A 16,782-nucleotide genomic window follows, 5' to 3' on the forward strand; every position below is an offset into this window, starting at 1 on the left:
AGGCACGACTTATCGGTAGGGAAATATGCTCCAATGCGCGCGAAGAAAACTTTCCTACCGGCGACAGGGGTAATCAAGAGACGCAATTCAGCACCACGCCAACGGGTTTCTGGAGCCTCATTGGTGATTTTCAGCGGGTAAACTGTACAATGGCTGCTATTATCAAACCAAAGGTGTACCCCGCTAGGCTTTCCTGTTGGTGGATCGGTGATAAGAACTTCGCTGTCAAGAACTTTGACACACGCAATGCGTTTGGTGCCGCCCAAAAGAATGACCAAATGGATCAGACGGAGTGGTATGAACTTGGAGATCGAGTATTTTAAAGTCGCCATATACCAATCATTGTCTTCACAATGAAGTCCACGACTATGAATATAATGTATCCCTGTGTCTACACTTGACCAAGATTAAGTTGGTCCTCGAAGTGGTAGATGTCTCTCCCTATAGTTGCATTCTTCGGCGATACCTGAAAGCGCCACAAGCTTATTGCTGCTAATTGTTAATTTGGACTTGGTATAGAGCTTGACGATTTCGTTCCAAACAGCAACCAGAAATTTTCAGAATGAAGATCTTTCAGCTGTGATGATGTGCCAAAACGGGCGTCTTCCACTTGATTAATTGTCTCAAAGTATGCGCGAGTATGACAGTTGAGTATAACCTGATGTTTACTGAAATGAAACGTTCGAGGGCTCAATATTCGTTCTTGTAATGTTCATGCTCTTTGAAATAGTGGTGATTCCATGCAAGACCGTTCGTAAATATTCATTTCTACCAAAAGAAGCTTTGGTTATACCCATCAGACCCGCCCCACTCAAACTCGGAATGGGTCATTAACTCAGCGCTTCGAATAAGGTTCAGATTTCTATCGATGAACATTTTATCGTTGCCATCTCGAGCTCCAGCAGTGGCTATGTTGAGAATGGATCCACCATAAACACTAGCCATACGAAAAAATTCCTTCTCCCATTCGTCAACATCATCTCAAATAACACATAAGGAATCTATCCACAAGTAATGCAACCCGAATTCCAATATTACTTTCAGTGCATTGTGAAGTGTCTTAGTGAGAGTGGATACTGATATCTCTTCCTGAAGACCAGAAATGTTATCTATAACCAACTGAACAAAGTTCAGGCTGCCCCAAACATGACTGTGTGTTGTGTATTGGGTACCAGGTGGTATATTGAAAGTTCGAAGACGCACTTGGTATTCTGGTCTTCCTTTTGGAACTTTAACCTCAAGTGATCGTGATGGCATAATGAAGACGAGTTTTATTGCATACTTTTGATGTCTATGGATACATTCCATGACCCATTTCTTTGACTGCATAAAAGTGGCAATAGAGTCAGTCGATTTTTGAATTGGATGCACTGGAACTAACTCAGAATTATTATATCAGCAGCAATGAAGATTGTCTTTTTTTATACGGAGAAGAGACAGTAAAATGGTGAGCTGTGTATGTACCTGACTGAGGCATCAAGAATTTTGCATATTCGAAGGAATACCTAGCTAGCCCTCTCAAAAGGCATGCCGTCAGATGTAACGCTCAGCGGTGAACCATCATCTTGGAGTGTAGCAAGAGCAAGTCTACATAATGGACAGGCTGTTCTCGCATACTTTTCGACTGCCCAGAGTAACTGCGGTTGTCGGTCATCTCGACACACATATCATGAAAATATCTACCCGTCCGGATTTCCTCTCTGATTTTGCTTTCACAATGTGTGCATAACAAGCGCCTTAGAATCTCGCCCGCAGAGTCCTCCTTTGTGAAAAATGACATGAACTTAAATCCTTCGTGCAAACACAATGTTTGTGTAATTCCTAGGTGTTAATTATCAGATTGATTAGGTAAGTTAAGGATATTGAGGCGAGTGAGTCTCGAGTGTCATGCTAGGAGGCTGTCGACGTACTAAATCGTGACTTGAGTCATGTTCAACGGTGGTGCCAAGATATCATCTAGACTACTTACTCTTCCTCAGTTCAGACTCCATCACTCTCATTCCTCCGTTACCTGTGATTTGATACTGCATCTCATAGATTCACTCTGCATCAAACTTACTAGCAAGAGTCTCCCGTAAAGCCTCCTCTATATCCGATCAAAAATCGTCATGATAATTATAGCATTAATAACTTGTATTTCACAGAGAATTGACTTTGCGCTCTGGAATACCTTCAGAAAGTACGCTAAATGTGGTTAATGCCTTAGGCATGGAAAGGGTATTCCAACCACTCGATTCATTATGAACTTGGATATCATGTGTATCCTATGTTTAACAATCTATGTAAGGATCAAGATATTTTCAATTTTGGATACTCCATCTCCTTCTTTTCTTGTTAATAAACACTTGCATTCGAATGTTTCAGAAATACTCTTGATTCATTATTTTGATACGGAGCTCCATTGACGAATGCCTGCCTCTAATAAATATCAACACAGCCACAATCAAACACACACAAATACACACAAATACACCTGGGCACTCATCAGGAGCGATTTCTCCAGTTTATCGTTCTTTTACTTGAATCCTTCACGAATTGAGATATAAAAATGAATCGCCGATCCCATAGAAAGTCGAGGAAGGGATGTTTGCAGTGTAAATCAAGACATATCAAGGTTAGTAGTACACAGAAAGTGGAGCAAAACTCTTGCTTTTATTGCCCATCAACCCGTCGAGAATATGCGGCTAATATTTGTGAACGATTCTTCTCATAGTGTGATGAAACTCATCCAGAATGTGTCAATTGCAAGACGGCGAGTCACACATGCTCTTATAAGATTACTGCAAGCACCAATACCAGCAAGGTCACGACCCCAGAATCAACATTTACCAATTCACCAACTCCAACTTCCCAAAGTGACCCACAAATACCACATGGGCCCTTGTTGCAACCGGAACCTCCATCATTGCCCCCATCATTACCTCAGTCATATGTGAACTTCACACATCTAGAGCTGTTACAACATTGTTATGAAGATCGAGAATTCATGTGGGATGGGCAATTTCGAGACCATACTTTCAGGATAATCAAACATGCTCAAAGGGCCCCGTTTCTTATGTACGAGCTTCTTGCTTGCTCAGCACTGCATTTGAGTATCATTCGTCCTGATCAATTCCAATTTTATCACGATGAATCTACAATATTGCAACAACTATCAATCAAAATGTTTAACGAATCGGTACAAGAGGTGGATCATGAAAATCTGATCCCGGCCTTTGTGTATTCCGGAATTTTGGGACTTCATTTCTTTGTGGACACATTTTCTATGCCTGGTTCGGACTTGAATCAATTCATTGATAAACTAGTTCAAGCGATTAAATTGATGCGTGGAGTGAGAGTTTGCTTCACTGGGTGGTGGGATGTTTTAATGGAATCTGAGATTCGTGAACTATTGCAATTTGGCAATGCAGATTTGGAGCACACTGATGAATATGTGGACCATCTTCTCGCACTTCAAGAAAAGCTACCTGAGATTCCTGGTATGGAGGAAGCGGAACTCGGGGTGTTGTGTGATACTATACATCAGTTAAAATGGGTGTATATATCAAGTTTCTTTGAGATTCATAATGGAAGTCCTCAACCTAGAATGATTACCACATGGCCAATTACGCTGCCAAAGGAGTATACAGATCTTCTCGATGAAAGAAGGCCCGGAGCATTGATTGTACTAGCGTATTATAGTATTCTACTACACGTTTGTCGAGACAACTGGGCAGTAGGCAATGCTGGGAAATTACTGTTGGCAGTGGTCGAAACTTATCTTGGTAGAGATTGGGAATCATGGTTGGAATGGCCTAGATCGAAAGTCCCTGAAACTGTTTGAACTTTGCAAATTTGAATCAGACGAAGAAGGGAAAGCTCTAAAGAAGGATATCATGAAATATCAGCGCAAGAACGGTTTGGTGTGGATCGCACATGGCAGTAGTCTTCGTTGACGCCATTGATTAACATGCAGGACCCGGGGAGAGTATTTCGAGCGTGGCTTTTAAATCATTTGGATATATTCGCTGGAGATGCCATATATCAAAATCTGTGTGGTCTCCTCGATTCAAATACAATAGATAAAAGCCACATAATCAGGTAGAATCTCTCAAAACAATAACAATATCAAAAAATATCATAGAAGTTTCCAAGACAAACAGCCCATCCATACAGAATGCAACTCCTCTATTCACTCCATTCCATAATCCACCTAAGGCGACACATCTAGAGCCAGATATATATTCTTACCATCATATATTTTCATTAAAGTCACAAGTGCACTCGATCTGGCCGAGTTGATAGCTTCAGCGATCAAAAGTGGGCCCGGGGAAGCCAAGCTCCTAACGTGAGGGTATTGAACCCCAACAATTCGTCAGAATTGACAATCCAGCTCAGCGTTGAACAAACTGAGATGTGCTCGAAAGGTACTTATGCTGCCAGCAAGGAAGCAACTTTGGAGCTAGATGCACACACCTCAAAATAGTAAACTACAGAAGGACTAATAACCTCGGGTTCTTAGCAGAGGGTTTGTAACTCTCTGTTCGTAGCCGTATGAGTATACTGTAGTATTCTATGCTTCCCCGGTTAAATCAAACACATCACTAGACTGTTTTGTCTTGGCCAGTACGTGAAAAATCTAGAAACAACATTCAACTCCTTGTAAAAACAGCAGATCTCTGATACGTGAAAGGGATTTTGGCCCCTTGGCCCCCTAATATTCTCTATCATAATCATATGGCGTCCGGATAAAGTTATAAACAAGGATAGCTTATCCACCACGCACATGAAACGTAGTAAACTACTAGGTAGGTATGGTCAGCAAGCTGTGCCTCAAAGCCACCACTTTTACCACGATGCAGAAATCTCGGATGTTTTTTCAATTACGAACACAAAACCGCACGAGCACACCCGATCGATATTCAATACTTCAATATCCCATTCTTCGAAATGACAAACAAAACTTGTCAGCAAGCAAACATGGTATCATAAGATGCGGACGAGCGGCCGCCTCTGGGCACGCTCGGCGTGCATACAAGGTCGTCCAAATCATTCAGCTGGAGACCAAAATCCCTGCAGAATCCTTCGAAGCATCGTGAATAGACCAATCACATCAAATGTCAGATCCTAAATATCATTGTGCAGCGAAGGATCCATTTTAGAGCCGCATTCTTTCGTCTTATCTATGGGTAGAATACTGAACCTTATAATCCCAGGGCTGAGATATATATTACCTACTGGATTGATATTTCCTTGAAATCCCATTATTGGATTTTTACGTATGTTGTTGAAATTTCTGTTTTAATATTAAGTTCTCAAAATCCCAAGTTCAAAGTTCGAAGTATTGGAAGAGAGAAATTCATCACCCATCGTGGTATCCGAACGATCAAAATGTCACATGCTTACGATCCCATAAATACCTCTCCCCAAATCGAATTGACCAGTCCCACATCCACCAGCACACTCCGACCCTCTCCACCCACCCAAACCTCCAGCAGTAATCTTGCCCACTCCAACAGCGCGGCCACCTTACTTCCTCACGAGCAAAATTATTCACATTTCGAAAGTCATTTTCATAAACCTGAACAATCCTTTACCACCGTGCCTTATAAATCCAAGACCGGAAAACAGTTTTGGCATATCTTGTTGAAAAGTTTGGCACGATGGTTGATTACGCTTGTATTGTGTATTGCTTATTTACTGGCGTTGAGGTATTGGAATAAGAAGGGTACGGTGACAGAAAGTTCCAAGAGAATTTTCAATGCGATTACCACGGGCATTAGTATTGCTCTGGGTATCAATATTGCTACTTCGTTGAAAGATATGGCGTTGAATGCGCGTTGGGCAATTTTACATGCTAGGAAGAGAAATCTTTATGAAGTAGGTGGAAATTCTGCAATTCCGATGTTTGAGCAATTGCTTATGGAAGGTTAGCTTGATCTTACTTTACACGCGGATAGTTTGATGGATCTTGGAAAACTGGCGTTTGTTTCCAAGAGACCGTTGGTTTTCGGTATGGCTATTTCGTGGTTGATATTCAATATCGTAGGCTATTGTATTCCTAATTAGAAGAGGAAGAAAACTAATGGATAATAGTTTGTACAAGCAGCTATTGCAGCTATTAGTCTAACATATGGTTTCGATACCAGCACAGAGAGTTATCTATTCACACCCGGCAATGTTATAATTCCAAATATGAGACATTTCTCTAATACCACCAACCCTCAATTTGAAGATGAAGAATACACAGCTCACGCTTATGGGGGCTTAGCTTGGAATCTCGGAATCGGCAGCTCGATTGACGACCTTCCAACCCAAGGAGACATCTACCAAGGACTCACCAACAACTATAGCATATGGCAAGACCAACCTAACAACAAAATGGTCTTCGTATTCACCGAATCTTCTTCTTCTGCATCCACCCAGAAAACCGGTTCATTAAGCGTCTACACCAAGCGAACTCTCGAAATGAATTACTCCTGTTCCTCCTACAAAGTCACACACTTCAACGACACAACCGGCTACTTCAACACCAGCAACCCGGACATCAATCCCATCTACATAAGTTCCTGGGCTCCCAACGCCACCACCTTCTTCACCGAAGGCGACTATCTCTGTCCGGACAGTCCCCGCTGCTCCGTCATCCAAGCCCTCGAAACCAGCGACATCAACACGCAATGGTACTACAGCTGCAACATCAGCCTCTCCAAAACCCTCCACGACGAGAAAAACATCTCCTACATCAGCGACGCCATGTCGTGGGTCTCCGCCGCCGCCATCGCAAACACCGGATACACCTACGATACGAACTACCAACAAACCTCATCGTACCCGCAGAAAACCATCTGGGGCACCCCCATGCACGGTAACTCCTCTCTGATCGGTTCTCAAATCACCGCGTTCGGACTGACCTCGCTCTCCCTCGCCGCCGCCTTCAACCCCTCTTCCTCCTACCAAGGACTCGAGCCGCACACGGGCTTCGCCCTCGGCATAAACCATACGTATTTTTTCCTGCTGATCGTATTTCTCATCCCCCTGGTGCAGTTTGTCATGTGTTTTGTGGTCGCCGTGTGGAGTAATTCCGTGCAGGTGGGGGATGATGCGTATATAGGGATGAGTTTGCTGTTGCGACCAATTGCCGATGCGCTTTTTGGGGTGAGTGGGGGAGTGGATAATAGGGCGTTTAGGGAGGCGAAGAAGAGGGTCTTGGTGAGGTATGAGAGGGGGGTGGATGGGAGGTGGGGATTTGCGATGAGTTGAGTTGATTTTAGGGAGGGGAGGGATGGGGGAGATTATGATTTTCTTTTCTTTTCTTTTTTGATTTTTTTTATAGCGGGTTTGGGAAGGGGGATTATGAGGATTTGATTTAGTGATGTGGTATGATTAGATTCTTGGAAGGATATAATGATATGATATGGTTTGGGTGGGTTCAATTGTGATATTACACTGTCGGTCTATGGAGACTGCTAATATTTGCTGATAGCCTTTATACATGACATACAATATCCACATAATAAACAAATCTCATTTAATATCCCTATATTGTACACACCTTCGATTTTCCACCATTGTTGAATGTTGAATTCGTAATACAAGTCATTTGAATGCCACCAAAATCTCATGCGCTATCTCTTCTCCTACTATGCGCCCCAAGTCCTCAATTCCAGAATACGACACCAGGAAACAACCGGAAAACGCCGAAAAAGCTCCCAACAACAGATGACTGTCCAAAATCACTCAAAGTAATGCATCACACCATACTCATCCATCTCCAATGTTGAAGTCGCAGAACCAAGGACGAATTGACTTTCTTGTGTCCAAATATCAAATCCCGCACGTCCGTAAGTAATTGGTTGAGTACCATCCCAGATATCCTCCATTTCCAACCGAAACTCACTTTTTTCTTTCTTTTCGAAAAGTCTAACTTTTTCCATGAAGCAATAGCCTGCATAAAATGCCAGAGATGTGTTTCCAGCTTTTGGTCCGGTTTTTGACATGAAGGATTTGAGCTGTGCGGGGGTTACTCTCTGGTCGTCCAGTGATTTCGATAGTGCGCGGCAAAATGCGGCTTGACTGACACCTGTTTCATCCAAATACTCCTGGATTTTTTCTCGAAGCGAGTCGCAAGTATCGTATACCTCCATCGCACCATACTCCTCATCCTCATCATCTTCCAGCCCAATGTTTGCAATAGCATCCATTATTTCCTCGTTCAGAATATTTCTTTTCTTCTTTTTTGGTAAGCCCTCGACTTCTCCACCTGGGGCCCTTTTAGTTCCTGATGAACTTGTTTGCTTAGTATTTCCATTCGAGCTGGCCCCATCTCTTCTTTCTTTTTCCAATTCCCGAAGCAAGTCCCAACTTCTTCGACAAACTTCATTCTGACTTCCCTCCTCTTTGGACATACCAAAGGCGGAAACCATAAACTCATCAAAATCTTCCTGCGAGACGCCGATTAAGTCACAAAGTTTGTAACCAAATCCCATGAAGCCATTGCGGTATATTTGTAACTCGAACTGGACTGCTGAAGGAGTGTATTTATTTTCTTCCTTCCCAAATCCCTTTTCGTCTGCCATTAGAATGCTTCTGAGCTTTTCGCGGCAACGCTTTGTTTCTTGGTCCGTAAGGACAGATTTGGCTGTCTATGTAATGTTAATAAACGAGGGGATGATTGGTGTGACTGAAATACATACTGGTTTGAGTTGGATTTAGAGGTGGACATAATTGCTGAGGTGTTCTCGGGTTCGATCACAGCATTCTCATTATCTTCAGCTCGATTGCGCCGGCTACCGGTAGCTCTTCCATTGGACCTTTTACCTGCAGCTTGAGAACTGGATTTTGACACAATTCCTTCATCTAAATCACCGTTATCGATACTGTGATCATCCCGAGTCTCGACATTCTCACTGATTGGTAATTTGTCGGAGCTTTGCGATAAACCTCCTACTTTAACCACAGCTGGTCTTTTGTTTCCAGAAACCTCTTCCTCGGGTTTTCTCGATACAAACGAACCTCTTTGAGGAGGGTTCTTCTGCTCTTCAAGTGCATTTGTAATGAACTTTTGTATGTCTCGGCGCAGGACGGTATAATCCGGTGCTTTGGTTGGATCCATATACATAAAAAATGTATCATGATATGCTTCAGTCACACCTAGTGACATCCATTCTTTACACAGCTCATGACTTAAACGACAACGCTCCAATTCCATGTCTATCAAATGATCATATTTCTTGAAATCGATCGCAGTATCATCATCATTGGTTTTGTTTCCCTGTTTATTGTTAAAATGGATGAGGGATACAACTTGCATGTGTGTATGACTTACTTCCATGGTTGGCAACATAGAGCCTCGGTCTTTAGAAGGAATCGATGCATTGGGTGTTGCTTCAGCCAAAGGTTTTTTTGATCGTGGCATGTCTGATCGATTTTGTGTGAGATAACTGACTGTTTGTTTACTTTCACTCTTTCAAAGGTTACGCGACGTGAATGTGCGTAACACTTCGACTTGATACCTTATTTGAGATGCTTTCCAAATTTATTCAAAAATCGAGCGTTTAACAATTTGCAATCTGAAACAAAATATTCAACATCTGATGGAAAATAAAGACTTTGAGATATTCAAGTACCTCCAGCTACCTAGGTAATCATTTCTCTCCCCCTACAAAAGAGAGTGAATTCGTTCCCTTGTATACCTACCTAGGTAGTCCCCATAAAAGTTATGCATGTACTCATAATTTAATGAAAACATGATTGGAGCTGGAGATCTCACCATTGTATTGATTCCATACCATACCTACCAGGTAGTTAAGTGAAGTAGTCAAGTGAATTGGGTAATACATAGGATAAATGAATCAATACGGCTGAGAAACATAGGAGAATATAGCATTCAATGAGGTGTAGGTTCATCAGTGATCAATATCACATGACCTGACTAGAATCAAGTGACCAATCTTACTTTACTAGGGATGCAGCTAATAATTCTATACAGTTTGTTTCAAACTTTTTATCGCCCTATTATAGTCATTTAGAAATAAAATGAAAATGGATACATACGGTGCTCCAAGACTTCTCGCAAATGCTCTCAAGATTGTAAAAGATCGGAATTGTTGGGTACATAAACACGTGTAGATGTGTCGCATGCATTAGTAATCAATCGGACTCGCCAAAAGCGGTGAATACTTAAAGTGGTTTTTCGACGCGCGCTGGGAGTTTGTCGCGTTTTCTGCCTAATTAACTTTCACTGGCTAGGTTCACCAAGTCATCTTCTCCAACCACGCGAGTATCTACAGGACAAATTACAAATTACCAAAAACCTTTCCGGTGTTCAAGCATCTTCTCAAAGAATAGAAGATGGGTTTCGGTACAGCTGCTATTTCATCTTCACGATAGCTGCGATCTTGCAGCCATGGTACCGCCATCTTCAACTACTGCAGAATCAATTAACACTGAGCCGAGACCTTCAACTCCTACTGAGCCTGAATCCAGTGAGCCTCGACATCCCTGGTTCCGATTCTTTTTGAATTCAAAAGACAAATCACCTCGAAAGCCTAAAATAAATACTCCAGACTCATCTGCGGATCTCATCAGTACACCATCGACTACCAGGAAGAAAGTAGGCTGGTCCGAAAAGTACGATTACAAAGATCCTCCTAGAATTATCACCGATCGAAAGACACTATCTGCACAAGCTCTATCGCCTTTGACACCATCAGCGGAGCGAAAAGCGACGAAATCAATACTGAAGACACACCATGTTCCTGACCCTACACAAAATATTGTGCCTTCCGAAGGTGACGACACGACATTAACCTCAAAACCTCTGATACTGGATGCTAGAATGTTGGAATCAATATCGAAACAATTAGCTGGGAAAGACAGGGGATCAAAGCTAGATGCATACACGACCTTATCGGGCGCCTTGAAGGCTTGCGACAATGTTCCGGATAGAAAGGCTTTGTCAGACAAGATGGACTTGATACTTCAATTCATAAAGCGGGACCTAAATGCCAAGCTTGAAACTGGGGCTCTTGATACTCAACTTGCGAAAGAGGCTTTAGTACTTATGTCTAGCTTTCTTTATAAGAAGTCAATCGCAGATATGCTGACCCCCGATTTCAATGGCTATATTATGGACTACGCCTTGAAGACTTTTGAGAATCCTGGAATGTCAAAGGAGATTGTCAGGCATCTGATGTTTATCATTGCACAGCAAAAGTTCTCGGCAAGGATCATGACAGCTGATAGGGTTACAAAATTGATATCTGCGATTCACAATATCGAGGATTATGTGCGAGGCAAAAGCATCGTAGAACAGCGCATCAACATCTACCGAACTTTTCTTAGGCAATCCAGAGCTCACATGATTTCTAATTCAGATTGGCTTGGAGATCTCTTCAGCGATATGCTCAACAGCTATTCAAACATACAGACTGCTGCTATTGCGTTTGGTGAAGAGGCTAGCCTTGAACTCGGGACGGAGAGCAAAATATCTTCAAAAGTCACAGAGATTTTCAAAGGATCGGATGGAAAGGATGTCAAGTATGTCGAATTTTTTGCCGATAGACTGCGAAGTATAGCAAAGAAACCTTCAAGCTCCACACCACGTATCTGGGCGGCCGTCATATTATTTCTCCGTGCCCGACCTAAACAGCTAGAGCACTGGGCCTTTATCAAAATATGGCTTGACGTGATCAAAGTCTGCTTCAATTCCAGTGACCAAAACACAAAATTGGCGGCAAATCTGGCGTGGAACCGCATGATATTTGTAATAACTTTAGAGGAAAAGGTCTCTTTCAGTATGGTCAACACATTGAGCCAACCCTTGATTTTACAACTTCCAAGAAAAGATGTTCGTAAAATCTCAAACTCCGACAATCTGCATCGCAAGTCAACTCTGAGCAGTATTTGCAATTTATTCTATTACTCGGTGAAGCCAAATACAACGCAAACCCAGCTTGATACATTCTGGGATACATATATAATTCAGATCGTCCGGGATAAACTTATTCCCACTGACTTCGTGGAGAATCCCGCATTGGCTAAGCAGGATTTGGGTGACGCGTGCAATATCCTTTGTGGTTTGTTCAATGCGCATACCCAACGACCCTGGGTACCAACCAGAGCTCTGGATGATAATGCTGTCACACCTCGAGAGCTTCCAGGACTTGATCCGCGATGGCTACGTAAAAGTGCATCTCGAGTCTTCTCTGTTCTGAGTCCACTTATGGAGCTGCTTTTTTGGGAGCTTGCTCTCCCCAAAAGCAGAATATCACTTCTTTGGGAAACTTACATTTTCTCAATCTCATCCGCAGCGGCAAAAGAGGTCAAAACATCGAATGATACCATGTCATGCCTTGCTTTTCTTTTTAGCACATTGTACAAAATTTGGCAAAAGGGACCAGATGGCTTGCATACATTGACATTTCATCGGAAAAACGAAGCAAACTTTTTGGCTAGCTTTCAAGTTATTGTAACTACTGCTATAAGTGGTTTGGGGGTATTACCATTTACCGAAAGGCTCCTATCCATGGGGCAACAAGACGATTTCATTGTCGTTGCAACCCCTTCACATCGACCCGGAAAAACAAAAGGCGATATTAGATCACCACTTCATCATCTAATCCTTCTAATTTCTAGCCCTCCTCTCGGCTTTAAGCATGATGTAAATTTTTCAGAAATGGCTGAAGCCATACTTATGCCCTTTTTCGAAGCCCGACGTTCGAGTAAGGGTAAAATGGATTTGGTCAAGGACCTTCTAGAAATTCTTCCAACGGATAATACTGAGTCGTGCGGAACTCTTTGGTCAATTCTTGCAAAACTTGCTACAGCAGCGATAAATTTTCGAGACGACGGTGTCGTGACTAGCACCATTCATGATTCTCGTCCTCTTGGCGCTGAATATCGCAGTGTTGCAAGAATTCTCGACGTCGGGATTGACCTATCACCAAAGGAGCCTTTGAAAGGATGGGAAGATCTCTTTCAAGCTTTGGTAACGTCTGCGACCACTGACTCGGGGCACGGAGGCAGAGCTATCGTTGTTATTGAGCCAATAGCCAAGACATTGGTCTCAAATTGGCGACCGGATGACGAGTATTGTGGTAATAAAGTAGTATACTGCCAAATCCTAGTCAAAGAAGCATCATATCCGAAAGACCGACAAGCTTTGGATGCAGCTCGGAGGCGTCTTTGGGGAAGTGCAACTGCTGGTCCAAAAATTCACATCTTCGATCCGTATTCCCAACTATACCAATATATTTCTCGGTGCTTAAGATGTTCATATACGGAGCTTTCATCCAATGATCATATCACCATATGTGGTCTTCTTAGTGAGGTTGAAGCGCTTTTAGTACGATGTCCAAAAGTTTTGTTTGGCGAAACTTTGACTCAACTACAAAATGGGATCATTTGCTGGATAAGCGACGAAGAGGCAAAACTGCATGGTGGAAGTGATTTATCCCGAACCGTAAGTTGGTGTCTCCCGATCAATCAAATAGCAATGCTAACTACGTAGGTTAATTCTCTCTGGAATAAGATCTGCTCATTGTTGAGTTCTACTGATCTATCAAAATTGTTGAACAATCTTGAGCCATTATTGTGCGCTGGCTTGGGAAGTAAGCGTGTTCATGTTGCAAACTCAGCCATAGAAATGTGGAAAGATGCATTTGGTTCTTTCAAGGGTGACTTACAGTATCCTCCCATGGTCAAAGAAGTTTTGTCTAGACTCCTCCCGATCACGGACCTCTCCCTTGCATCATTATCCGAAAGCTCCGAAAATCAAATATCAAACAATCATAGGCGACCTCTCGATATTCTTGATACGCAGACAGACACCAACATCTCCAATGAAGCCAATCTACCAAAAATTTCGAACAAAGCTCCTTCGTCCAGTGTGGTTCAAGCACACCAGCAAAAATCGATAGATCCATCTCCACGAGTCATTATTGAAGTCAGTAAGGCGGCATCTCGAAAGAGGTCTCGTGAGACAACACCGGAACCTGGGAAGAGGAAGTCAAGGAAGAGGGGTTTCGTTGCTAAGTCACGACATGAAGACTCCCAAATTCAATTCGAAGCGATTGCTGGCTCCTCTCCCTTTTCGGAAACAACGTATGACTCACAACTTTTGACCGAACGGCAGAAAGAGGTCAGAGAAAGACAAGCTGAAGAAGCAGCCATGTTCTCAGACATCAGGTCTAGCCCTCACCTGAGCTCCAAGCTAACTCCCAAGCATGCCGACAACGACCTTGAACTACCTTCCCGTCAATCAGCTTCAAAGTTACTCTTAGAAACACCAGCCAATAGTGAAAGGCAAAGCACGCCCGATACTAAAATTGTCGAAAACCAGGATACGTTCCTAACATCATCGCCCACTCCAGCACGTCGTGTGCTTTTGTCAAAAGATGTCTCTCGCTCTCCTTCTTCCTCGCCAGCTGTAACGGTTGGTTCACAAAAGCGTCAGATACAATTACCTAGAGATAGTGATATGGCAATCACGTCCTCCCCACCCGAAGCTAATCCAAGGAATGATGTGCCGCAAGACGCTGTAAATAAAGGCCAGAATGGCATTGGGCAGTCGACTCTACCGTCATTTCTATCAATGTATCAAAGTATTTCGATGCTCCCCTCTTCCTCCGACGAATTCAATGTCACCTCGTTTCCTAATAACTTTCCGGATGAGATTAACAACAATGCAACCACCAATCGCTCATTAAATGCTCCTACACAAGTCGACCCATATGATTTCGATTTGGGCCAAACCTTGTCTACATACAGAAGCTCGCCTAGAGATTCAGATCTGGATGAAGATGTGGACGCAACCGTTGAACTTACTAGTAGCGAAGAGCAGGCTAGGGCTGAAGAGCTTCAGCAAATATTTGCTGACCATAGAAGTAGCAAAGCTTCGAGTGTCCAACTTGCTGAGATCTTTATGGATCCAGTTAAAAAACATAGGGCAATCCTACCATCCACCCCAAGACGAAGCCGACGTGGTGCAGCAGCGATGCTGCCAGCGCCAAACAGCTCAAAAGGTTATGATCTTGATACTAGGCCAAGTGTTATACATTCGGACAGACCCACAAGCGATGACGAGACTTTCGAAGATGCTACATCGTCTCCACGAGGACTGCCACCCAGGATACAAGAGTTGTCGATGACAAACCCTATGCTTAACAACAGTTCTTCTCCTCTGAGCGATATTGACGAATCTAGCTTTATCAAACTAGCAAAATCTGTGGATAGGGCGTTAGCTGAAAATCAAGGTGGAGTTCTTCGTCAAACTCACGCATCTGCAAAATTAGCTACCGTCTCTGTTCATGCCGAGCCCACTCGCAAAATTCCGAGCCCAAAACGTTGGTCTCCAATACGCCCTGTGTCTCAATCATCGGCTGTTCAATCTGTCATTCCTGAGACTCCGGCACCACAGCTTTTGAAAAGGAATGGAAAAGAGAACGCTTTACATGGACCCGTGGCTGATGACTCTGTCTCTGGCTCTATTATTAGTGCAGTACCTCATGCAGGGCAGCAGCAGGTGCGTCTAACCAATACGAGCAAGAGTCCAAAGACATTCAATAAAAAGAATACGCCAAACAAGGTTAAGGTTAAGAATGAAACTGTAGGCGATGGTGATGGTGATACTCCAGCGAAGAAGAGAAAATTCGACGAGACCCTCGAAGTTGATAGTGCGGTGCTTGGCAGACAAGAGGTATCTCAAAACGGTACGTGTGATATTCTCTTTATGTGAAATAAAAGAATACTAATTGATTGTACAGCTTTATCAGTGCCACCAATAAAGAAGAGAAAGGGTCGTCCCGCGAAGACACCAGAGCCTGTTGCAACACATAGTATTTCTGAAGCCCAATCTGCTCAATCTCAACGATCTGAACGAGCCACTCGAAGGAATACACGATCGTCAGGAGCTAAGAGTATTCTTGAGAACAATTCAAGCATGAGTGCATCGAGAGAATTCAGTTCTGTCCCAGATATCACCGAGACCGGTTCGTCAGTAATCGCCAATAACCGCCCTACTATGCCAGTTTCTAGCACTGAAGCTGTTGACGATATCACTCGCGATGATTCAGAACATGTGGAACAAACAAGTCAAGCACTTGAGCAAGTCGATGAACCGGAGCTAGATTTTGTGGAGGAAACTTTATTACAATCGCAAATAGCTGAGGAGATGGAGTTCGGATCACAAAAAGCCAACGACGATCAACAGGAGGGAATAGTAGAGCCTGCTACAGTCGCTCCCACATACCAAACTATAAAGGAGAGGCTGCTGAGCTTAGTTAGAGATCTTGGGGATGCTGCTCTTAATCGAGAGCAAGGAAATGAGGTAGAGGATATATTTATGGATGCAAAAGCCCAATTGTATGGAGCAATCAGGCGAGGAAGACAATCAGCTGATGATTGAGGACATTTGCATTGAGATGGCGTTTTGCTTTGGCTTGTGGTTGGCTAACAAATGTCACATGAAGACATACATGACATGATTGCATGGAGGAGTTTTGGTGGATAATTTGTAGCTTAGATACCAGAAATAATGCCAATTATGTTGCACCTATGAACACTTTTTATTTCATCAGTTCCCCTGAGAGTCTCAAACTAACCATGAATTAGATCTTAGATAAGAACAAAAAAGATTTGCCCATATCACCTAGTAGTCTTCAAATGATCGGTAAGGAAATGATGTATTTGTAGTCTCAGTTTGATGTTGATTCGCTCTTGATCTTTGCCCTCTAGGTGTTATCCCATCTAACCTGTTTAGCCCTCGTCAACGGACGTGAAACCAAATCATATACACCTCCTCGT

At 43.0% G+C, this 16,782-nt stretch overlaps 4 protein-coding genes across 4 annotated transcripts; 3 read left to right on the forward strand and 1 right to left on the reverse strand.

The window, feature by feature from the left end:
• Positions 1-2,315: 2,315 nt before the first annotated feature.
• On the forward strand, positions 2,316-4,158 carry EAF02_000762 (uncharacterized protein). The gene is made up of 2 exons (XM_038896810.1): positions 2,316-2,614; positions 2,714-4,158. The coding sequence occupies exons 1-2, from the start codon at positions 2,549-2,551 to the stop codon at positions 3,821-3,823; spliced, it is 1,176 nt and encodes a 391-aa protein (XP_038763669.1). The 5' UTR covers positions 2,316-2,548; the 3' UTR covers positions 3,824-4,158.
• Positions 4,159-5,370: 1,212 nt separating this feature from the next.
• Positions 5,371-7,239, forward strand: EAF02_000763 (uncharacterized protein; the record flags this gene model as incomplete). Its single annotated transcript, XM_038896811.1, has 3 exons — positions 5,371-5,859; positions 5,914-6,024; positions 6,076-7,239. 3 exons carry the CDS (start codon positions 5,371-5,373, stop codon positions 7,237-7,239), a joined length of 1,764 nt encoding a protein of 587 aa, XP_038763670.1.
• A 62-nt stretch (positions 7,240-7,301) lies between these two features.
• Positions 7,302-9,791, reverse strand: EAF02_000764 (uncharacterized protein). Its single transcript, XM_038896812.1, has 3 exons — positions 9,305-9,791; positions 8,669-9,250; positions 7,302-8,621 (listed from the first exon to the last, which is right to left on the reverse strand). Exons 1-3 carry the CDS (start codon positions 9,392-9,394, stop codon positions 7,713-7,715), a joined length of 1,581 nt encoding a protein of 526 aa, XP_038763671.1. The 5' UTR covers positions 9,395-9,791; the 3' UTR covers positions 7,302-7,712.
• Positions 9,792-10,384: 593 nt separating this feature from the next.
• On the forward strand, positions 10,385-16,384 carry EAF02_000765 (uncharacterized protein; the record flags this gene model as incomplete). The annotated part of the gene is made up of 3 exons (XM_038896813.1): positions 10,385-13,441; positions 13,490-15,689; positions 15,744-16,384. The coding sequence occupies 3 exons, from the start codon at positions 10,385-10,387 to the stop codon at positions 16,382-16,384; spliced, it is 5,898 nt and encodes a 1,965-aa protein (XP_038763672.1).
• Between the last annotated feature and the right edge of the window lie 398 nt (positions 16,385-16,782).

Source organism: Botrytis sinoallii (assembly GCF_014898435.1).
Source record: "Botrytis sinoallii strain Bc 23 chromosome Unknown BSIN_001, whole genome shotgun sequence".
Lineage (NCBI taxonomy): Eukaryota > Fungi > Ascomycota > Leotiomycetes > Helotiales > Sclerotiniaceae > Botrytis > Botrytis sinoallii.